Genomic DNA, 24,163 nt, shown 5'->3' with positions numbered 1-24,163 from the left:
CGTTCCCTCGCAAAGATGCTTGCGTTCCCTCGCAAAGATGCTTGCGTTCCCTCGCAAAGATGCTTGCGTTCCCTCGCAAAGATGCTTGCGTTCCCTCGCAAAGATGCTTGCGTTCCCTCGCAAAGATGCTTGCGTTCCCTCGCAAAGATGCTTGCGTTCTCTCGCAAAGATGTTTGCGTTCTCTCGCAAAGATGCTTGCGTTCTCTCGCAAAGATGCTTGCGTTCTCTCGCAAAGATGCTTGCGTTCCCTCGCAAAGATGCTTGCGTTCCCTCGCAAAGATGCTTGCGTTCTCTCGCAAAGATGCTTGCGTTCCCTCGCAAAGATGCTTGCGTTCCCTCGCAAAGATGCTTGCGTTCCCTCGCAAAGATGCTTGCGTTCTCTCGCAAAGATGCTTGCGTTCTCTCGCAAAGATGCTTGCGTTCTCTCGCAAAGATGCTTGCGTTCTCTCGCAAAGATGCTTGCGTTCCCTCGCAAAGATGCTTGCGTTCTCTCGCAAAGATGTTTGCGTTCTCTCGCAAAGATGCTTGCGTTCTCTCGCAAAGATGCTTGCGTTCCCTCGCAAAGATGCTTGCGTTCTCTCGCAAAGATGTTTGCGTTCTCTCGCAAAGATGTTTGCGTTCTCTCGCAAAGATGTACACAAAGTTTTGCGAGGGAACGCAAAAGATTTGAAAAATATTTTTTCCTCCCACCCCGATTTTTTTTCACCCACCCTGAAATTTTTCCACCATCGTGAGCTCTAAGCGGCTCCGTACTAGACAAAACATTATGACAATATGTTTAGAGGCTTTCGTGTTCTCTCAGAGTAAACGAAAGTTTACAATTAAATGCTAGAGCATACAAATGCCTCACAGTGCCTTGCTTGTCATTTACACGAGGAAGAGACAACTGAAGAAGAATTTTACAGTGACGATGCATTGCAAGATATATTGGAAGATAAAAATATCACTGGACAAGCTGAAAACCTTGCAACAACTGAAAAGAAGCAATCTTCTGATTTTGAGGACCCAGCTGAAGTTGATGTAACGTTCTGGTCGAAGGATGGAAAAAAAAACATTATTTTGAAGTCAATGCAGGCCAAAGACAAGGCAGTTTGAGCATTTGTGTGCATTGTGTGTGTGTGTGTGTGTGTGTGTGTGTGTGTGTGTGTGTGAGAGAGAGAGAGAGAGTTATAATATGAGATTCATAAAAGCATATTGCATACAGTTAGGTGTAGTAACACAATAGTTTGTATGCATAGATGTGTGTGTGTGTGTGATAGCGTGAGTATACATGCACGCACTGGTCCAAGGCATTTATGTTTGCAAGCACAACATGCTCCTGAACACTAGTTGTTTCTTTCATTCTTCCCCATTCACTTTCAATGGCCAGCCATTTTTGACAAGTGTTACTTTGTGCAATTTTGTACAAAATAAAAGCATTTAAAAGCAAACTTCTTGATTAATGTTGTAAAAATATATTGTTCACCCACTGTAAGCTGATGTTAGATAATAACATGAAGTATGAACATGGACGGTATTATTGTAAAGTCTGCACAGGAGATAAAATTTGACTCTACTTTCATTTAATCCAAACTGTGTAGGCTATACATTTAATTTTAAAGGGCTTTTAAAACCTGCTAGTTATCTAGCCAAGAATAACAACTAGGGATGTTTCCCGACCAATAAGAACTTTGACCGATTAATATAATCAGTTAAACGGTTTAAAGTCACTTATTTATTTTTTTCAATAATTTGTCAAAATATTTTAAAAGGTTTGCTGCATGGTTAAAATAAAACTTTTTTTTTTTTTTTTTTTTTTTTATGAAAAGTTTCAATTTACGAAATATGTTCATGGAACATGATCTTTACTTAATATCCTAATGGTTTTTGGCATAAAAGAAAAATAGAAAGTTTTGACCCATACAATGTATTGTTGGCTATTGTTAGAAATATACCCGTGCTACATATGACTGCTTTTGTGCTCCAGGGTCACAAATATGATCTGGTGAATTTGACAGACAGTCAAGTCATACAAAGGGATTATCCACTGATTGCAATCAGCTGAGCATCCCTCATTTGTCATTATTACTTAGAAATGCATGAATATAGTGTGTCGTTTCATTGAGATGACCTGTATTGTCTTCCTGATCACGTGTCTAACAGGAATCTCCTCTGTCCCATTTCTCATCAACAGACACGCGTCATGGAGGGAGCCCATCAACCCGTACTACGTGAACACCGGCTACGCGGTGGCTCCCGCCACCAGTGCCAACGACAGTGAGCAGCAGAGCATGTCCAGCGATGCAGACACTCTCTCCCTGACCGACAGCAGTGTGTACGTACACATCGACTGACGCACAAACACACACACGGATGGATCCATCCTCGCCACCGCAAGCTGGTGGAACATTCCATCCGAAAGCTTAGAGCGATTCAATTTCACTACTGGGTCAATTTGGCAGGATTTTCCTCCTCCAAGAAATGTACAGCCAGTTCTGCAGAAGCCCAGATATTTCAGCAATCGAACGGAAGATGAGCAGACAAAGCTTGATATTACTTGTCATTGGCGTGTCTTAAGCCAAGGCTGGCAGCCGTTATTGGAGGCTGGTCTCAGAGCAGTGTCTCGTGCACACAGAATTAGTGCCATTTCCCCCAGCTCTGCTCTGGGAACAGAAACAAATCTGCTCTCCTCTGAGGAGGACCATCTGCTCATTATCCACACCAATGAAAGCTTCTAGATGTCATTACTTATGCTAATTATAGAGCTTCAAATTGGGAGGTAAGAGGCGCTGCAGGCTGTAATTTGAAGGCATTGACTTGTTTCCCTTCAAATTAACTTTCCCTGAAAACAAAGGAAATGGCCTTCACGTTGGTACTGTACATAAGCAGGTTTCGGAAAGGAACAGGAAATGGAATATAGAAAACAAACAGAGAATAAATAGTGTTTTGGCCTTAGGTGTAATCAAATTTGTCCACTCATTTCATGGCTTCCAAAATATTTCGGCCTCATGCAGTTATTTTAAATGGTTGACACGAGGACGTGGTCAGCTGGATAATGCACTGCGATATTAAAATGATTTTCTGTCCATTTATGTGGAAGTGGTTATAAATTTAAAGCTTTTAAATGCATATTTTTAAAATTGCTAATGCAGCCAACGCTCAGTCAAGGTGCGGTCACATTAGGAAAATTACATGGGCAAGAAAAGGTCCATTGTCAATAGTGTATTGGTGAATGAAGGACAGCTCACACAAGTCACTGTTAGGGTCGCTGATGGCTGATAGGCTGATGGCCATCATCCTCAGTCATCTCTCCTTACCCTGTTTATGTGGTAAGTGAAATCTTATGTACTGTAATGTAACAGGCAGCCGTTAGCAATTGCTATTTGTTTTCCGTGCCTTTTTGAATACGGATTCCAGCTTCGGGCACACCCCCTATTTTTCACTGTAGACACCGTCCGATGCCAATTTTGTTGACATTGCCCAACCCTAGTCACTGTCAAACCAAGCAGCTTTCCATTGGCCAGTTCTGCGAATCTGTGTAACCAACTTGTACCTGTTGCAAAATATGCACAGGGAAATCTTTCACCCTCATGTGAAATTCCCCATCGTGTAGATTCCCATTGAAATTACTGGATATTGTCAGTGAAAACTTGCTTAACAACAGTTAATGTACCGTTAGCGACTATAGTATACATAGATGGTCAATAGTGTACCAAGGTATGAAGCACAGCTTGCACAGAAGTAATTGTCAAATCAAGCAGCCTTCCATTGGTCAATGCAGCAATAAAAAGAATTAAAGGGATAGTTCACCCAAAAATGAAAATTCTGCCATTAACTCACCCTCATGTCATTCCAAAACCATAAGATCTTCATTCATCTTCGAACACAAATTAAGATATTTCTGACCCTGCACAGACCACAGCGTAACTGACATGTTCAAGGCCAAGAAATGTAGTAAGGAAGTCATTAAAATAGTCCATGTGACATCAGTGATTCATCCATAATTTTATGAATCTACGAGAATACTTTTTGTGTGCAAAGAAAACAAAAATTACAACTTCATTCAGCAATCCTTTTAAACGTGTTGCAAAACGTGCACAGGGTAATATTTTGCTCTCATGTGAAATTCCCATTAGTGTGGATTCATAGAATAAATTCATGGACAAAGGACCATTTTCTATTGGCAATAGTGTAGCAATCATGTGGATTTCTGTTGAAATACATTTCTGTTCAAAAGTGAAATTTCATGGGCAAAAAAAGTCCATTGTCAATAGTGTGGTTATGTACAAAGCACAGCAGAAGTCACTTTCAAACCAAGCAGCTTTCCATTAGTCAATGCCGCAAATCCAACTTGACCATGTTGTAAAATCTACGTGGTGAAAACTTTTTACCCTCACACGAAATTCCTCATCGAAACGGCTGGATTTTGCCTGCAAAAAGTTCACAGAACAGTTGTTCTGTGACCGTACCTTAACTGTAAATTAGCAAAAATGTACAATTTCATCGTCAGGAAATGAGTTCCTTTTTTTTTTTTTAATGCGTTTTGTGAGGAGTGTGCTGGGTGCAGAGATGGCATGAGGGATCAGTGTTACACAAAAAATCACATTAAAGGCACATCAGGGCAAAAACGTGTCTGAAGTGGGCTAGATTAGAGGCCATTATCAGCTGCTTGCCAGGCAGAGATGCGGGGGGTCCGCAGCAGGACCCGGGGGGATTAAAGACTCCCTGTGCATGTGTCAGTGAAGGACCCCAAACATGATTTGCTCTGAAACTGTTGCCGCCACTGCCCCAGGGATTCAGCCAGATGTGGGGAGGACCCTTTTTTTTTTGTTTTTTTTTTTACAATTTCAGTCCCACAACAAAAACGTAAACGCCTGCTATCACTTTAGCTTTGCAGTCTGAGGTCTGTTTTCACACAAGGACTGCACATACTCATTGTTATGAAGCAGCACCAGCACCATTTTGTTCCCTGTAGATCTGACATTTCTTTATAAGTCGCACATGCTAGTGAGGTAACATTTTGCATTTAGCAAGCACAGTTAAATCCCCTGATGTTCAGTACATGTTTTTCATCACAAGTTTATTTACCAGCACAAAAAATACAACATACAAAGCTTTCGCTGAATGATTATGTAGAAGCTAGCTTTTGCAAACTGGCTTTATATGTAGATTAGACAAACGCTACTATGGTTAAAGGGATAGTTTGTTCAAAAATGAACATTTTCATTGTTTACTCACCCTCATATCATTCCAGTATGTATGAATTTGTGTCTTGTGGAACACAAATGTTTAGCAGAATGTCTGATCTGCTCTTTTATACAATGAAAGTAAATGGGAACCACAGACTTTCAAGCCTTCAAATGGCATAAAAGTCTCATCCATAAATCCATAAGGCTTCTGAAGTCATGTTCTGAGGATGCGTGATAGCTTTAAAGAAATGAAATATTCACAAAAAATGTTTAGCTTTACAGCCGTGGTCACCATTTACTTAACTGTATAGAAAAGAGCATTAGTATTTTATATTCTATTATAGTATTTAATATTTTTAGTTAGCTTATTTTTATATTTTCAGTTTTCCTCTTAATTTTTGTAATTTTGTTTTTGTAGGTTTTTTTTTTTTTTGGTGACACTACATTAAGAAATTATTTTAAGTGTTTATTAATCTTAATGTTAATTATAGCATCTAGTAATGCATTATTAAAATCAAAAGCTGTGTGTGTTGATATTATTTAATGAACATGAGCTAATATGAACTAGTGAACAGTTTTTCATTAACTAATGTTAGTAGTGATTAATAAATACTGTAGTAATTGTATTGCTCATGCATTAACAAAAAATAATTAATGGCACCTTATTATAAAGTGTCACTGTTTTATTTATTCGTATCAATTTTATTAATATAGTTTTAGTTTATTATTAATAGTTTACTATAACACTGGTTTAGACATTCTGCTGAACATATACTTTTGTGTTCCATGGATGAAAGTAATTCATACTGGTGAGTAAATGAACAAATTTGTTTGTTTGGTTTTTTTTGTTACTTTTTTTCAAGGTGTGTTGTGTAGAAGATAATGACTTCATATTAGGGGTGTGCGCTACGACTAATTTGACTGTCGTGTAAACTGAAGTTTTGTATCCAACTAGTCTATAAGCTAGAAACCCCCCAAAAAATGGCAAAAGAAAACTGTGTGTGTGTGTGTCTATATAACAGCCTACACTTGAAATACTTCATCTTTGAATCATACTGTCAAATCCCTCAGTGAATTCTGCTAAAAATAGGTCACGATTATGCCGTATGCTTGCCTCGCGTTATCATCATTTAATTTTAGGCGGTCGTTAAACTGAAAAAAAGGAAGAGCATACACTCAACATAAACCAGTGCATAGCTTATTTATTCAGATCGCCTGGAGCAATGCTGAAATGGAAAATCAATCAATAGACTGACAGAATTCTTCATTTTCATATATCGTTAGCCAACATATTAAAACACAAAAACAATAGTAAAGTTTATCAAGCATTAAAATGGCTTTTAAAAATGTACTTCGTTGGCTATATTGTCTAAAAACAAACCTATACTCGTTTTACTTACTCAGACCATGCGCGTTTGTTCAGTGAATTTAACATGTGAACGTGGTCTTGCGAAAGACGGGACTAAAGGCGATTCTGCACTGAAAAAAAAAGTGCTCGAACTGAAGTCACAGGCATGCAGAGAGATAACTACAAGCAAGCAGACAGTTTCGAAAAGAGCCTGGAAATCCCGCACCTCCACCGAAGTGGGTAATGGACGGCGCGAATGGGATCGCGGACCGCAGAGACGGCGGGTTAGTGTATGATATGATTGACATTTGCTGGCATTGGCTAGCCTCCAAGCTAACGCATACATGCCTGTATTGAATATGATTACGCATAGCTCCAGTAGAGTTATTGTAAGCCAATTTGACATTAGTTTACACACAACTTTTCAGTTTCCTTCTAATTCAAAATAATCCCACACTTTCGCGTGGTCATTTTGAGCTCGCCGCAACTGACATGAAGAAAACGCATGCGAGGTCTGAGGTAAAAATGTAGTTTCCGCCCAGATACACTTTTAAAAATATTTAGATATTTGAATGTTTTGATATGTATTCTTTTTCAAAAGTTTTTTTTAACTTGTTAATTAAAATGTTTTAAATGTAATGTTAAAATGATTGTAATTTGAATAAAATCATGTTTTTTTTCCCTCTCGTGTTATCGACTATTGATTTCAGTGTCGACTAGCAGAAGATGTAACGTTTAGTCGACTAGCCGACTAGATCTGCACATCCCTACTTCATATTAGTGTTGTCAAAAATATTGATGTTTCGATAAATATCGATACTGAAATATCTGAACGGTACCAATATTAATTTCCCGAAGTATCGATACACCGATACTAGCCGAGCTGTCACTTTCACTTCTCTCCAAAGGCGCGTGGACAAGCACCACACGTGACCGCACTCGTCTCCTTCGCTCTGGTTAAATAGCAAAAGTGAAGTGAATAGAAAGATGACTGCTCTGGTTGTTAAAGAACACAGCAGGAGCGCTATCTGTAGGATCTATGATCTCCGCGATGCAGAGAACGCCACGGAATCCAGTCATAAAAACGGAATTTACAGTTTAACGCGGAATGTCACGGAATTTGTCAAAGTTTGGATGAAGTAATCAAAAGTAGGTCATTACACTTAAATCAAATCGCGATATGGACTAGTATCTGTAAATATTAAGCTGCAAAAGTGGATTTAAATATGAATCCTGCATGTTCTGCGCGTCTCTGTGTGAATGTGCTTCACGTGCGGTTGTGTTTACTAATGTGGCGCTCGCGGTGATTTCAGCGCCTGCCGTCTCAATGAGGACATAAAAACATCAACAATATCTCCAGAACTGATCTGAAAGGCACGAGCATTTTACCATTTAATTTGAGTAAAACTAGCGTCATATCATACACACACAGAACTTTAAAAGTATTCACGGCAACCCGTCAAAATAAAAGTTCGGGTTAACTTGGCCTATTAAAGACCGTGTGCCAGAAATAGGCTATATTACTATTATTTAGTAGAATGTACATAATACTACTACTTTCTACTACTGTTAATTTAAAAAAAAAATAATCACAAAATATTTTAATTTTAATAGTAAATCCCCTTCATTTGCCAAAGATGTAAATGTTTAATTTTCATTAATTCAAATATAAATTAATTAAAATAGTTTTATGCCTTCATCTGATATCCAGTAAAATTTAAATACACAACACAGAATTTCTGAGGGGGAAAACACATTTCATAAGGCTACTGTAAGAATAAATAAAAATTGTATGCATTCAAATAATAGACATGCTAAAACACAGAATTTGGTAACAATAAAACATAAGATGGGAAAAAAATAAAAGTTTCATATGGCCCCAAACGTGTCATTTTTGGTACACTTTTAATAGATTAAATGTTAAATTGTATAATTTTCATGATTTTAATGAATTAGACATGCTTTTAGATTAATAGCATTTAATTTGACCATTAAGAGTCCAGAAAAATTCAAACGGAAAAAAACGGAATCCAGAAAAATTAAAATGGAAAAAATTGAATGTAGAAAAAAATAAAACGGATTTCATAGGGCTCTATATCTGGAAATATTTTGGTTATGAAGCAAATGAGAATATCAACAAATAGAACTTTGGATTTTAATTAGTACATGTATTAGTAAACGTTAGTTTCAATTAGCATTTAACTAAGATTAATAAATAAATCAACAAATGCAGTACCTCAAGACATTTTTTTGTTCATGTAAAATATACCGCATGTTCTCGACTTGTTACATTTATCTTTAAATTAAAAAAATTACCCCCTTAATATTGTGGCAGTTTTTTTCTCCGTGGTATCGAAAATGGTATCGAATATCGATATTTTTCAAGTATCGAATCGTATCGAAGTTAGAAATTCCAGTATCGTGACAACACTACTTCATATATTGTATTTTTGTATATTGCTAAAGATTTAGAACTAAAATCTTATGCTTCTCCCTACAGAGATGGAGCCCCACCTTATAGATATCGCAAGCCGCATCGACACGAGATACACGAAAGTGCCAAAGTTAATGGGCGAGTGCCACTACCTCATATTCCTGTAAGTATGCTTTGGATTTCTAGAACACTTTGTTGACTTTTGTGTGTGTGTGTGTGTGTGTGTGTGTCTCTTTCTACCTTTCTTTCCATCATTCCTCTCTCTCTTTCTCTTCCCCCACTCTTTCTTTTTATTTTATTCTCTGTGCCTTGTCTCCATCCATCATCTTCTGGTCTTTCCCTGTCATTCTTACTCTCTCTTTTCTTCCCCCTGCCTTGTCTCTCCCATCGCCCCTAAAATGAATGTGCATTCTTAAGATGCACAGCGGTGGCTGGGGAGCTTTGATCATGTGCCGGAGAATAGCTGATGGAGAGTGAGAGAGCGCGAGTGTGCTGTCTAAAGCGTTCCTGATGCTCTCGTCAGCTCTGCCTGCTCTGCCCCAGCAGATGTGAAGCCTCCCCCTCTGATGGCTCGGCTTTCCCACTGCACCGGCTCCAGCATAATTGGAGCCTCTGAGATGGAGCCCAATTTAACAGAGCAAACATACACTTCCCCTCAACGGGGCCTTTCACTCATCCTATAGAGACTGAAAGCTGTGGAGGCAGCGAAGACACTTCAGCTCGAATGCGCATGTGACGTACTAGAGACTCTTTAACATTTTTTTTTTTTCAGCGTGCACACCAATATCTGATTATCGAATGACAAGTTGCTGATGTACAAACTTTCTTAAAGGGATAGTTCACCTGAAAATGTAGCTTCTGTCATAGTTTACCTCATGTCGTTCCAAACCGGTTTGACTTTCTTTATTTCATGGAACACAGAATGATGTAGCAGGGTGTTTTGCTGTTTCCAGGGACTGTCAAGCTCTAAAATGACAAAAAGAGCCACACAATTAGTGTTGTGTTTACCATGTTTAGGTAAGAAATAGCTTCACAAACAGTCTTTTCAACTATGCAATATTACTATGTCATTCTGACAGGGCTCTCAGAGCAGCCTGATTTGAGGTTGGGGATTTTAAAACAGTGATTTAAAAAAAAAAACACACTGGGTGGATTTTTATCATTATAGGATGGATGTGTACACACACTTCCAACACACATTTATGTTCAAACAACATGTAAAGTGAATTTTGCATCCGATGACCCCTTTAAAAATTGGTGTATTATATTTTAAATATATATTAAAATGTTGAATAATTCATATTAATGAACTAAACACTTTTTAAATAGACTGCTGCAATTAATATGTTGTCACGCATTGTTTAGTTCAGAATTGTGGGAGAATCGTTATCTCTTCTTGAGATAAACAAATCGTGATTCTCAATTTTTCCAGAATCGAGCAGCTCTAGGTTTGACTCATATGGCATAAGTCTTCTGAACTATCTACAATAGTTTTGTGATAAACTGACTCAGATCTGGTCTTTCTGATCTCTCAAATCTTCTGTTATTGCCTGTATTGCCGTTCAAAAGTTTTGGTCAGGAAGAAAAGTCTGATTATTTGATCAAAAATACAGTAAAAGCACTAATATTTTGAAATATTATTGCAATTTAAAACAACTATTTCCATTTTAATATATTTTAAAAAGTAATTTCATTCAGCAGTCATTACTCTATTCATCAGTGTCACATGATCTTTTAGAAATCAGTCTAATATGCTGATTTGATGCTCAAGAAACATGCAAATTCAAGTTATTGAAAACCGTTGTGCTGCTTAATATTTTTGTAGAAACTGTACATGTTATTTCAAGGTTCTTTTTATGAATAGAAGGCATATGAATAGAAACCCCAAACTTTTGAATGGTAGTTCATATTCAAACCACAATATTTGAAAGTGAATAATGACACATCTTGGCCTGTTCCTTGCACAAAGCGGTCATGTGACTATTTAGATGATTTTAGACTTTTTTGGAGCTTGACAGCCCCTGATAACCATTCAGATTCATTGTATGGAAAAGAGCTGATTGAACATCTTGCCTAACGTCTGCTTTTTTAACCAAAGAAAGAACATTTTGTGGGTTTGGAACAACATGTACTAGGTGAAGAATCTTCATTTTCATATGAACCGTTGACAATTGTTATACTCCACTATGTTCAGGTTTATCTTCTTGTACATTACGTTCACATTGTTTATGATTCTAAACCTTTAACGCTCTCTCACTTGGATGTTTTTTTTTCCCATTTGGTTGCATTCTGGTGCTCTGTCTCTGTTAAGTTTAAAAGGCTCTCTTATATTCTGTAAGCGTGGTCTGCGGCAGGGAGGCAGTGTTAGCAACCAAAACGCCTTGTCAAGGCTTGACAGATTCTGCAGTTCCACTGGGCATGTAACCGTGTGGGCTGTGGAGGAGACTGATGAATCTTAAGCAAACAGAGGGCCAGAACAAAGAGAGCTGAAACAGATTTTAGATCAGATTTGGCCCTGTAATCAAAATTTTAACGGCTCCTGTAAGGTTTTATTGGACCTTGTCCAGGCACTGCCTGCAACTGTATTTCTTCATGTGTCTGTCTTCCTCCCCCGTCTCTCTTTTTCTCCTTCCAGACTTCTGGAATAATTCATTTCCTGAACTTAGGTTGTTTAGAGTCCTGTTGATTTGAGAGCAAAAAAATGGTACAGTGGATGGATGGATGGATTCAATTTATTGTCATTGCACATGTAGGTACAAGGCAACGAAATGCAATAAAGAAGAAGAAATACAGCATAACATGAGGAAAGAGAGGAGAAAAAAATTGTCCTCACACTACGCTCCTGAACGAGAGTGCAGTGTGAGAACGGACAAAAACCTCAGCATAGAGCACAGTCAACACAGGAACATAACTTGCATAGTAATCCTACTTCAGACGAAACAGCCATCCGGCCAGCAGCCATTACAGCGCAAACACACAGACCCGTTATCAACTGACAGGATGAAGCGACGAAGGCGTGGGATGGGGGTAGGGAGGTGTATGAGTGTGTGTATGTGTAAGTTCGTGTGAGTTCGTATGCCTTGAAATCCGTTTCGCCAGCACTCCAAACCAGTCGACTCAGTTCGCAGGTTGTGATGCGACATAGCAATTGCCATGGAAACGACCTTGGACAGAGCACAAGCGCCAGACAATAATAAGGTGTTTGATGGGGGGAGGGAAGAAAGAGCGTCTCCCTGCAGTATTCACAGGAGAGTTGATACCAGAGCGGCCTTGCCAAGCCGTTCTGTTGTGGGAAGCCGGAAAGAGATAAGATTGTTTGGGCGAACAGCTGTCTTCCAGTTTCACAGCTATTCTCATTGTCCATTCTGATCTCCTTGTCCATCAATTTTCCTTTCCAAAGCCGAGAGCTTAGCCGTGATCGAATCCATATTGCGGTTAATCGTCTCTGTTTCAGAGGCGACCGCTCTGCCTACAGCCTCAATCATGACGGGCAGCCTTGAGAGGTTTTGGATAGCCAGTCCCGTCTCCTTAATTTTCCGATAGTTTAGGGCAACGCCTAATCCAAATAGCAGAAACCCAGTTATCATGGTTCCGAATAAGATGATGTCTTCAATGTCCTCCACGGAGAGAGCCGCCAGACACACGACCCGCCATCTCTCCCATGCGTCCATCGTGTAGCCAGCAGCAAACGTCCCAGCGGGACATTCCGGTTCTCCAGATCCCGCTTTTCTAGTCGAGAAGATGGTGTCAATTGCGTTAAGAGACCAGTTGATCAGATCCATAATTTCGGTTTTGTAAATAGTGCAGCGAGAGTCTCTTAAGAAGGACAGGACAATACTAGAGAGCAAGCAGGGAAGTTCAGGATAGGGAGGGAGGGAAGAAAAATACGACCGCCTTCGAACAGAGCCAAACGAGAACTACAGTGAAGATCTATATGCACCTTTCCCCTGTGCCATCTAATCTGCTCAGATAAAGAGTGATTGTGATATTCAGCTTTTTGTTTTTTAAGGTTTGGGTTCACGTTGCAAGCTGGATTTAAGCCTTTTCAGACCTTCAAATAACTAATAACTGCTCAGCCAGTCCCTCATTCTGAGTCAGCAGCAACTGTGCAGTTGCAAACAATAGTACAAAAGCCGATGCAGTTTCATTATGTAATTAAATGGTCTAATCACACCGGTTTGATTTTACATGTCAAAGGGTTAATATTTCTTAACTACTTTCTCCATGACAACCACATTGAAATGTAGGAGTGAATACCCTAATCTGTGTCATTTCATGTTTGTACAGAGTACAGGAGATACTTGCAAAATTATGATGATTGACATGGCGATAACTATAGCCATATTTTGAATTCTCACAGCTGTAAACTAGAACATGGATGCCAGCCGTCCAATTTGTTTGGTGGAGCTGTTTTTGGCCAAAGTAATTTCAAGTGATTGTTTTACTGTCTGGCATTTGTTTTTGGTCATCAAGCTTGATGCTTTTAAATTCATTATGCACTGAAATTTTGGCAACCAAAAATATTTGTCCGAAGCCAAAAAATGTGTTCTAAAAATAAAGAGAACTATATTTAACTGTTTTTACTTAATCTGTTGTCTTCGTGTTTTAGTTTGTTTGAATGAATCTGTCAAAGAAACAAGTTATTACAGCTGCTGTTTATATGCTTATTTTTCAACATTTAATTAGATTAGAAACATAATTATATCTTTAAAAAATCTGATATGAAAAACATGCAATTTGCCTAAAAGCATGCAGTTTAAGTGTACATTTGAGTGTTGATCATTATTAATCAATCATTTAAATCAAATTTATTTAAAGTTATTTTCGGCTAAATAAAAATGTAAATTCTTTCAAACTGAAACTTATTAATGAAGTCTGTACAGAAGCAGTGTATCCGTTCTCAGTGGCACATTATGAAATATGTCAGTCTAGTCAAATATGTCTTTTCAAATATTTGTCTGTCTAGACTGTATTAATGTTCTTTTGCTTTCACTGTTGTGTTTTAGCTGTCATTAGGGCCCGAGCACCAATGGTGTGAGGACCCTATTGGAATTGCTCCGTTTATTATTTTTATATTATTGTTCTCTTTCCATGCCTGTATAATCAGCAGCTGTGGTTGTGGTTTCTTTTAAGTGCATCACATTAATTAATTGTGAACAGTGACCTTGAGTATTGACTCGCATTGTCTTCCCATCAGCGCACAAACCGGATGCCAAAGGATATTCACGTTGAGCCGGAGAAGTTTGCGGCGGAGCTCATCAGCAGGCTGGAGGGGGTGCTGAGGGAACGTGAGGCGCAAGAAAAACTGGAGGAGCGGCTCAAGAGGGTTCGACTGGTGAGTGCATCCGAATCGTCAAGTCACTGCCGTATTTCAGCTATAGTAATTATTTTATTTTTTGCTTCCCCTTGTATCAAACACTGATGTGTAGGCCACTTCTGTTCATGAGCAAGACAGTCGGATGTGTTCTAAAGACTTCCTGTCTTATCAAGGGGACTCTGCTCATTTCTTTCGTCTTTGTTCAGTGTCAGGTGAATCACCTGCTGAGATTGAGCTACTTGCTAGTCTGCCTCAGTGTAATGACTTTGTTTGAAGTCAGTCGAGGCGTGAAGAAATGCTTGCGCACACCGCAAATGGGAATCTTTTTCCCGACTCAAAGCCAGGTGTTAAGTCTCAAGGCAGATTATTTATGTAGTTTGGCCTCCTGTAAGAGGAACTTCCGTCACAGAACAGTGACTTGGAGTTATTAAGAGCCGAAGGAGGAATGTCATTTGTCTTCTAATTGATATTCTCACTGAAGCCTTGACTTTCAGCAAACTTGTTTTAAGTTTTCTCTACCTATCAGCTGAGCAACCATCTTCTATATACAGCACTTGCTCTCTTTGCTCCACTGAGCAGGACGGGCTCTGACAGTTAAACATGTTTTTGCCAGCAACTGAACCTTGACAAGTCTGAATAAACTCTTGATATCGCCATTCTGGGGTGTTATTCAGTCAATTTCGGACAGAAATCAGTTTTTAGAGGTCGAAACGGCACAATGAAAATTGGCTGCTTTGCGCATTACTGTTGGATTTGTGTTGTGTATCCCACCTCATCATCTTTTTTTCTTTTTTGCTCTTTTTTTATTCTGGCATGATCTGTCAAAGATCATCCAGAGCCCTGACCTGCACAGCTGTTCAGTAAAAATAAAATAATGCATTTGCCAGATCCTCAAAATTCCTCATCTCCTTGGACTTCACTACCTGGAGAGAGAATCAAAGCATTGCACACAAGTGACCTGCTGTGGTTTCAGCTTTATTGACTTTCTCTATTATGAAAACGAGAAGACGACCAAATGAAAAGGCGTTTGTTAACGGAGAATAAAATAATAGTTTTTCATTCTCACCAAGGTCAGCATTCAATAAATTATATTCTGAAATATTGTTGATTATTACAATTTAAAATAACACTTTTCTGTCCAGAAGCATTATCAATATAATGGTAATGATATGTAGTGCTGCTTATTATATTTATTATTAAATACTAATATTTTATGAAATATGGATACCGTGATAATTTTTAGGGTTTGTTTTATATAAATGGATAGATTATATATAGAAAGTTGAAAAGAACAATTATTTGAAATATAAATTTTTACAACAAAAATGTCTTGTTAATTTGGATCAATATAATGCTTTGTTGCTGAATTAAAATAATTTCTTTAAAAAAAGAAACTGAATGGTGGTGTGCATAATGGCAATTCAACGGTCAAGTGCAACGCACACGTCGACTGATCATGAGATCTGTTCATATAAAATGACTTTTTTTTTTTTTTTTGTAACTATCAGCAAAGAGAACACAAAGGCATAGTTTACTAAACACTGTGCATAGTTTAGCCCACATCAACAATATAAGCAGCAATGTCAGTGCACTGCTACTAAATTTAATAACTTGAAAAATGGCATTGGTTAAAACAGTTAAACATTTACATAAAAGGGTTAATTTTGTGGGGAAAATGATCGGAATTACTTGACATAACAGTATTCCTGCAAACGCCCCAACCCGGAGTGACAGCCTGAATCTGTAATATGCTGAATATTATTCAGAATAAAGATATGGTGGGAACGCTGTTACAGTTGAATTAGATTTAGGTCATGACTGCTTTCATAGACACAACTATGCTTTTTCATTGTCTGCAAGTAACAATACAGAATGTGACTAAAATGCAGTTTAGTCACCAGACCACGAGTAAAACTACATTTGTCAAAGAACTCAGTGTTTTTTGCCAGTAAAATCAAAATGGGAGAAGGGCACAACAAATTAGCAAGTAAAATATTAAATCTTGTTAAGGGAACAGGCATGTCACATCATTTATAATCTAAAGAGAGGTCTGCTTGTGGAGAAGGGCTTTCATGATTAAAGGGAATATTGAAGTCAAATTTTGGGCGACGGGAATTTTCTTTTGGCTGTTTGAGGTCATTGTGTGTTTTCAATGTGACCATAAAGGCATATCAATAGAATCTTAGGAAAGCTGTAAACGTATGACATCTGCTGGTTTAAACGTGTTACTGCACAGTGATTCTACAGCCCATTGTTTTCTGCAGTAGACTTGCTCCACTCACTATAAAATGTGTTTTTTCTTTGAGGAAGATGGTTTCAGATACAGTTCAAATTAAATGCCTGAGTTTAAGCATCTTGTCATCATTGAATAATCTCTTGTGTCCTGTAGGAAGAGGAAGGTGACGATGCGGACATCTCAACCGCTCCCTCCCTGGCCAATCACAGGATTCCTCCTGCGGTCCATGTGCAGCATTATGGCGGGCGCTACTCTGAAATGAGCTACAATGGGCTGCAGCTACGGGACGCACACGAGGAAAACCCCGAGAGCATCCTGGATGAGCATGTGCAGCGTGTCATGAAAACCCCTGGCTGTCAATCTCCGGGCACAGGCCGCCACTCTCCGAAGTCCCGCTCCCCTGACGGGCTTTCCGCAGGCAAGATCCCCGGGATGATGATGCCGCTGTCTGGTGGCCAAGGCAAGCACCAGGCTCGGCTGGGCCCAAAGGGTGAAGCAGCGCACCTGCACCATCACAAACACATTCACCACACACATTATCCCACGGGGGGGAAACCCAAAGAACAGGTGGAGGCAGAAGCCATGAGGATGCATGGGGGATTCGCCTGGAACATGGAGCAACAACACTTTGGATCCAAGTCACGCAACTTTGCAGACGGAATGAGTGTCGGCCCCAGTGCCATGGACCCCATGGGTTACAGGTATGTGCCTCGATGTCTTTTGTTAGATATGTACACTACTGTTCAAAAGTGTAGTCAATATAAGTCATAAATGTTTTTGAAATCTTGCATGCTTACCAAGGCTGCATTTATTTGATCCAAAATACAGTAAAAACACTAACACTGGGAAATATTATTACTATTAAAATAAGCGTAATATTAATATTAAATGTTTTGTTTTTAATTTTTTTTTTATGTAATTTATTCCTGTGATGCAAAGCTGAATTTTTAGCAGCCATTACTCCTGTCTTTAGTGTCATGTGATTATTCAGCAGTCATTCTAATAAGCTGCTCAAGAAACACTTCACTAGTGCTTCTTAATATTTTGCAATTTATTTGGTAGTTTTTTACTAATTGTTTTAGGATTCTTTGAGGAATAGGAAGTTGAAAATACCAGCATTTATTTGAAATAGAAATCTTTTGTAACATTGTAAATGTCATTTGCTTTCAAAATTGTACTGATACCAAACTTTTGAATGGCAGTGAAAATTGGAGACGTTTAGTGAAGCCATTTATCTCAACAGCTTCAGTGATTTTGATGTTCTCATGTCTCATTGTAGCAGTAAAGGAAGCACACTGTCTAAGCGTCCGGTCAGAAAAGGAGATGATGGTCGAAACTTTGAGATGCGAGAGCCCTTGCCCCCTGATGATATGGAGAGGAACCAGAAGATATTGCAGTGGATGATGGAGGGCGAGAAGGAAGCTGGCCGCTATAAGAGGAGCCCTTACGGGTTAGAGCCCTTACTTAGTGTAGTAATAGTAATGAAGGTGTCTAATCAGCAATTCAAAGTTTTATTTTGCTAGATATAGGATGGATGGATAGATCGATAGATAGCAATGTTTTTCAAAATGAATAATGTAAAAACTAATTTTGTTTTTACTTATTTTATAGGAGCATCTCTGGCTCTAAGAAGGCTCAGAGTCACGAGGTGTCGAGGCCCAGTTCGGTGGAGCGGCCGGGGGCTGTGCACCCTTGGGTTACCGCTCAGCTCCGCAACAATGTGCAGCCCTCCCATCCCTTCATCCAGGATCCAACCATGCCCCCCAACCCAGCCCCCAACCCCCTCACCCAGCTGGAGGAGGCGCGTAGGCGGCTTGAGGAAGACAAGAGGAAGTCTGGAACATTGCAGGCTAAGCAGAGGTGAGAAGACATGTTCACCTGAAGACCATAGTTCATATATGAAATGTAGTGGCTTGATTTGTTATTGCATAAAAATAATCTCATGCAGTTTGCCTTTGGGTCAATGACGCTTATTCATTAGGCCAGCTCTATTTGAAAATGCACTAAAAAAGCCCAAATTACCTGACTATGCCTTTTTATGATCATTTCAAAATGAAAAATTTAGATATTTTTGGGGGAGAATGTCGAAAATGTCAGGGTGAAACATTTCTAATATGGTAATGAAGAAAAATATATTTTGAAAGAATTCAGTTCTTGAGAAGAGCCTTAAAAGAAAGTGGTTTGGCATTATTATTATTATTATTATGATTATAATCAGACATGCAGTTAAACCACTGTGGCGAAACAAGCAGTGAAAAATAAACTGGAAATATCATAGAAAGGACCCCTGCAGAGCCTCATGACTGTATGTCAAGGTCACTTAAAATGTCAGATTATTTGACCCATTTACAGCAAGGCAAGGTTCTTTCAGAAGGTTCATCCAGACGGTGACTTAAAATTATTTGATAATTAATTAAATTTGTAAGATTAGTAATTTGTCTAAGACACACTGTTGCATGTATTTGAGATGTAAGGAAAGTGTTATGTTTTACACACTGGTTCCTAGGGCTGTGTGATTTAGGGAAAAATATCAAATTGCAATTTTTTTTTTTTTTGACAGATATTGCGATTTGATTTGCGATTTTTAAATTTACAAAGTCAAGCTTCGGCTCAATTTTGCCACTAATGTGCAGCACAGTATGAGTATCATTACCCTGCTGAAAAAAAAAACAAACAAAAAACAATAGAAACCATCACATAAATTCTTATAGTTTCCATAAAAGCCATTACAAAATTCCTTTTTGTTTTGGGCATTATTCCAATAGGAATTACTCTTGTTCTATTGGTTGCCATCTACTAGATTACATCCCACCAATAGAATTCATCAAATACCAGTAGACACCATTATAGTTTACATTAAGTCAAGTCAAGTTGAGCTTTATTGTCATTCTGCTACATGTGTGGACATATAGTGGAACGAAATGTCGTGTCTCGCAGGAACACGGTGCTACATATTAGTTAAACATAAGATAAACATACAACAATGCAAGTATAAGAGAAAGAGAAAAAAAAGAGCATCTGACTATATAAATACTAACTACTATACCTAGTTGCCTAGACATACACAAACTGAGACTGTACAAGAACTTTACATATATACTGTACATGAAATTGTGCAAAAGGATAGAAATAAAAATTGTATATATATTTCGTACATTAGATTAAAGAGAGATTTTGTGGGAAGCAGCGCATAGTGCAAAAAGATTTGTAGTGCAATGCTCAAGCAAACATTTTTTATTGTGAGTATTAAAGAGCATTACGAGACCGGCTGCATGTAAATGGCTCGCCCGTGAGACGTGGGAGACGCGCAGCGTGGGGCAGAGCGGAGCGAGTATGAGAAGCATTCAGAGACATGGGCTGTGTGTGCGGGCTTCTGAATTAGCGAACATGCATTATAAACTTATTTCAAATTAATCTGTTGGGGAGATAAAATGTGTAAGATAACGTTCATGTAGCCTACTTATAAAAACATCTAAAAATGTATCTTTTATTCTCCAGTACTGAAAGTGCTTTGACGCAGCTCTTGCAAATTATATTATCCCGCCACTCAAGGCTGGCAGTCATGCATATGCTCTGGAACAGAGTAATATCGCGTCCAAATTGCAGGCTTCGCAATTTGAGACGTTGCGATTTGGTAATCGCAAATTTGATTCGATTTCGATTAATCGCACGGCCCTACTGGTTCCACCACTTGACATTCAAAGTCGTTAAATTGACTTTTTTGTTGAAAATGCCAGTAAAGTTTTAAAATCCATATGAAACCAACATGAACAAAGATTATTATTTAAAAAAAAATGTTTGCTTTTACAAACTTTGCTTTATAAACTTAATGTTTCTTCATCTTGGAAGGAATTTGTCAGTGATCCCTCTACAACCCTTAATGCACAATACAAGGCTGCGTCATCATCCTCACCCCCCCCCCTCATTCTGGTCGACATATTCCTGCACACATTGTGGCTGGTTTAGGTGCATGCGTATAACGAGGCGATGTGAGCCTTTGGACGCAGCTAGTGTGTCTAACTCAGGGTTGTTCCTCAGGTATGTGATGGAGGTGATCCAGAGGGGTCGCACCGCTGTCAGGCCTGCTCTGTTCCCCACGCTCAGTGTGGTGCCCGCTGTCTCCGACATGGAACTCTCCGAAGCAGAGTATGTCCTCCATGCTTCTCCATAGAGTGTAGCGCTTCCCTTCACCATCCCATGCTACCGATACATGCACCCGCATGTGTTTGTTTTGTCAAGGCTGTGCCTTTACGTAGTTAACTAACGCTTCTGTGTGTAGAGCTATCCAGACTTCCTGCGCATAGCATTTAAAGGAATAGTTTACCCAAAAATTTAAATTTACTTGACAGATATGGGTACATTTAGCATTACATCACTTGCTCACCAGTGGATCCTCTGCATTGAATGGGTGCCATCAGAATGATAGTCCAAACAGCTGATTAAGACATCACAGTAATCCACATGGGTCTAGTCCATCAATTAATATCTTGTAAAGTGTGAAGCTGCGTGTTAAATATGTTGGTGAATTTTGATATGAGACGACAACAGGGGATGGATTTATTCCACTGGAGTTCCACTGGTTATTTTGGCTGGAACCAATGTTTCAGAGTTAATATTTATTTGTTTCTTACAAACATGCAGCTTTTCACTTAAGATATTAATCAATGTACTGGAGTCGTGTGGACTACTACTGGATTATTGTGATGTTTTTATCAGCTGTTTGGACTGTCTTTCTGGTGGCACCCATTCACTGCAGAGGATCCATTGGTGAGCAAGTAATGCTAAATTCCTCAATCTGTTCTGATTGAGAAGCATCTTGACTGGCCTGAGGGTGACTACATTTTCAGCAAATTTACATTTTTAGGTAAACTGTTCCCTTATGAATGTAATATAGTTTGACCAGTTTTAGTACGTAGTTTCTCACAGATTTGGTTGCAGTGCAGTGTCGATCTGGCGTATTAACCGATGATCAGCTGCTGGAGAATGAGAGGCTGCGAATGTGTGCCTGCTCCTAATGCAGATATGCAGTTTAGTGACATCAAAGCTTTGGTGTGGATGAGATGAAAGCGGCACATCTGTTTTTTTTTCTGAGGAACATTTGTCAGGCATCTGGAATCCGTTTTACTTGGCAACAGTAAACCGATCCTCTGACGCCCACCAGCACTCATGCCCACTTCAGGCCCAGCAGAGCACATACAAGAGCCTTTGAAAAATGGCTCTGGTCCAGACATCCTTGCAAGACATTGTACTTCTCAGTTTGTTGCTAGAAAAGCAAACTGCATAATTTTGTTCCTCCTTTTTGTAGAACAAATGTTTGGTATGTTTGTCAAGTGCCTCTCTTTTCATTTGCAGGCATAAGAATATGAAGAAGCAGCCCTGTGAAAACATCACCGTGGCCTATTACTTCTGCGGAGAGCCCATCCCATACAGGACATCTGTCAAAGGAAGGATTGTCTCGCTGGGACAGTTCAAGGAGCTGCTTACTAAGAAAGGGAGCTACAGGTAAACCTTTGCCACATCTCATGTTCTAGTTTTTGAGAACCTTCTGTAGTGTTTAATTTAGATGGCTCACCCAAAAAATAAGATCATTTCGTCATTTACTGACCTTCATATTGTTACAAAATATCTTCTTGGAACACTAAACGTGACTGTGTTTATCAGTCTTGGACTGAAACTTTCAAGCTTCACAAAAGCCAACATCAGTATGAAAGTATAATAAAACTGGTCCTTACAACTCCCCTACACTCCTTACAAATACATTATTCAACTTTTCTTTTCTTTCAACATATCAGAATGATTTCTGAAGGATCACGTGACACTGAAGACTAAACCAATTTAGTCTTTATCACAGGAATAAATTACATTTAATATGTATTAAAATACAAATTGGTTCTTTTAAATTGTAATATTTTACAATACTGTTTTACTCCATTTCTGATCAGTCATGGAGAGTATAACTTTATAAAAAACTATTTTAGGGCTTCAAAAGACTGGCACATTAGTGAAATTACCACTTTTATTATACTTATCTATAACTTTTAAAGCTTGAAAGCTTGTCACCTTTTCCTACAATTGCACGGAAATATCAGCAAAATTGCTTATTTAGTGGAGGAAGTCATAATGCTTTGGAACCGCATGAGGCAAGCAAATGGTGACAGATTTTTCATATTTGAATTAACTCTTTAAACTTATTTCCAGTATCAAATGTCGATTATATGTTTATATAATGTTAAGAATTTTATAGTAATGTCAACTGAATTTGACGGTCCTTAAAACCATCTCTATCCCTTTGACTCACCACATCCTAGGTATTATTTCAAGAAAGTGAGCGATGAGTTTGACTGCGGAGTGGTGTTCGAGGAGGTACGCGAAGATGATGCCACCCTGCCCATCTTCGAGGAGAAAATCATCGGAAAAGTCGAGAAGATCGACTGAGGCCGGGAAGGAGGAGGGAGGGAAGAGAGGGACTCGAGCTGCACAGGCGCAGCAGGATATGGAGAAAGGGAGGAAGCAGCGAGCAGGTGCTGAGATTGGTACAGCGAAAGTGGATGTGCAGGAGAGTGAGAGGTGCAGAACAGGGATGGCTGCTGTGGAAAGTACACTATTTACTCCGAGGCGTCTACCTCCGCACAACGGCTTTTAAAGTCGCACAGCTGCTCAGTGCTCAAGATCACTGCATTGTGCACGGAGAGCCCTTCGACTCACAGAGACTAAAGCGCGAGGCAGCATTCTCTCACTTTTGCTATATTTCTAACTCTGAAAAATGTAATGTAGCAATGTAAAGTTAGCTTAGAAAAAAGTACTATAAATGTTTACTAAAGCTGCATATTTTTGATATGACGTATCAAAAGGAACATATCCTTTCTAATTTAACAACTCTTGTAATTTTATATGTACTGGTACCAGATGTGTACAGACTGTCTGTTTAAAAGGAAAAAGAGAAAGTTTTATATCTATTTAAATATTTAAAAAAAAGAAAAAAAAAAAAAAAAGAGGAATCGGTTCACCCATATCAAAGCTGCAGCATCAACCTGACCCAAGATGGTGGGCTTTCACAAAGCTGTGGTTATGAAGAAATCATAACCCACGCTTTGCCAAGTGCTTTTAACTCATAAAACCAGTTTGTTAATCACAGAGAGGGAGAAGTTAGTCGACGCCGCACTTTTCACTGCATTATGCATTGATGTCAAAGGAGCACCGCTTTGAGCGGATGTCCTATACGACGATGCCTTCACATTGCTCTCTGTCCTTCGTTGATGTCATGACATGTATAATAATTCCTCCACTCTTCACGCACAGCATGATTTAAGGGCGAAGGATGTAGTGCTCAAACAATTACTCGCAATTAATCGCATTCAAAATAAAAAAGTTAACACAAGTGTGTGTACTGTATATTTATAATGTGTATATATAAATACGCACTATTTTATTATATATAATTATTTTAAAATTTAATTTTTTTTTTAATTTTAAATTTTTTTATGTATTTACATGTAAATATATTATATTTATTATAAACACAAAATGTGTCCTAAATATACATGCATGTGTGCGTATTTATATACACAACTAAATATATACTGCATACACAATGTTAAACTTTTCTTTTGGATGCGATTAATCGCGACTAATCATTTGACAGCACTAAAATAATGAGTGA

General features: G+C 38.7%; 1 protein-coding gene across 2 annotated transcripts in view; it reads left to right on the top strand.

Moving 5' to 3' along the window:
• Positions 1 to 23,470, top strand: part of LOC306864608 (axin-1) — a 51,072-nt gene extending 27,602 nt beyond the window's left edge. The window contains exons 3-10 of one of the 2 annotated variants that reach the window (XM_079408722.1): positions 2,174 to 2,314; positions 9,017 to 9,113; positions 14,148 to 14,285; positions 16,657 to 17,204; positions 17,783 to 17,953; positions 18,115 to 18,363; positions 21,856 to 22,005; positions 22,812 to 23,470. In XM_079408722.1, coding sequence (XP_079264848.1) covers positions 2,174 to 2,314; positions 9,017 to 9,113; positions 14,148 to 14,285; positions 16,657 to 17,204; positions 17,783 to 17,953; positions 18,115 to 18,363; positions 21,856 to 22,005; positions 22,812 to 22,938 — 1,621 coding nt within the window. In that variant the 3' untranslated portion in view covers positions 22,939 to 23,470. The remainder of the gene's footprint in view (positions 1 to 2,173; positions 2,315 to 9,016; positions 9,114 to 14,147; positions 14,286 to 16,656; positions 17,205 to 17,782; positions 17,954 to 18,114; positions 18,364 to 21,855; positions 22,006 to 22,811) is intronic. The other variant, XM_079408723.1, reaches the window with a different exon arrangement.
• Positions 23,471 to 24,163: the final 693 nt, after the last annotated feature.

This window comes from Barbus barbus (assembly GCF_936440315.1).
Source record: "Barbus barbus genome assembly, chromosome: 4".
Lineage (NCBI taxonomy): Eukaryota > Metazoa > Chordata > Actinopteri > Cypriniformes > Cyprinidae > Barbus > Barbus barbus.
The sequence above is the reverse complement of the archived record's forward strand: the minus strand, read 5'-3'. Positions and strand labels throughout refer to the sequence as shown.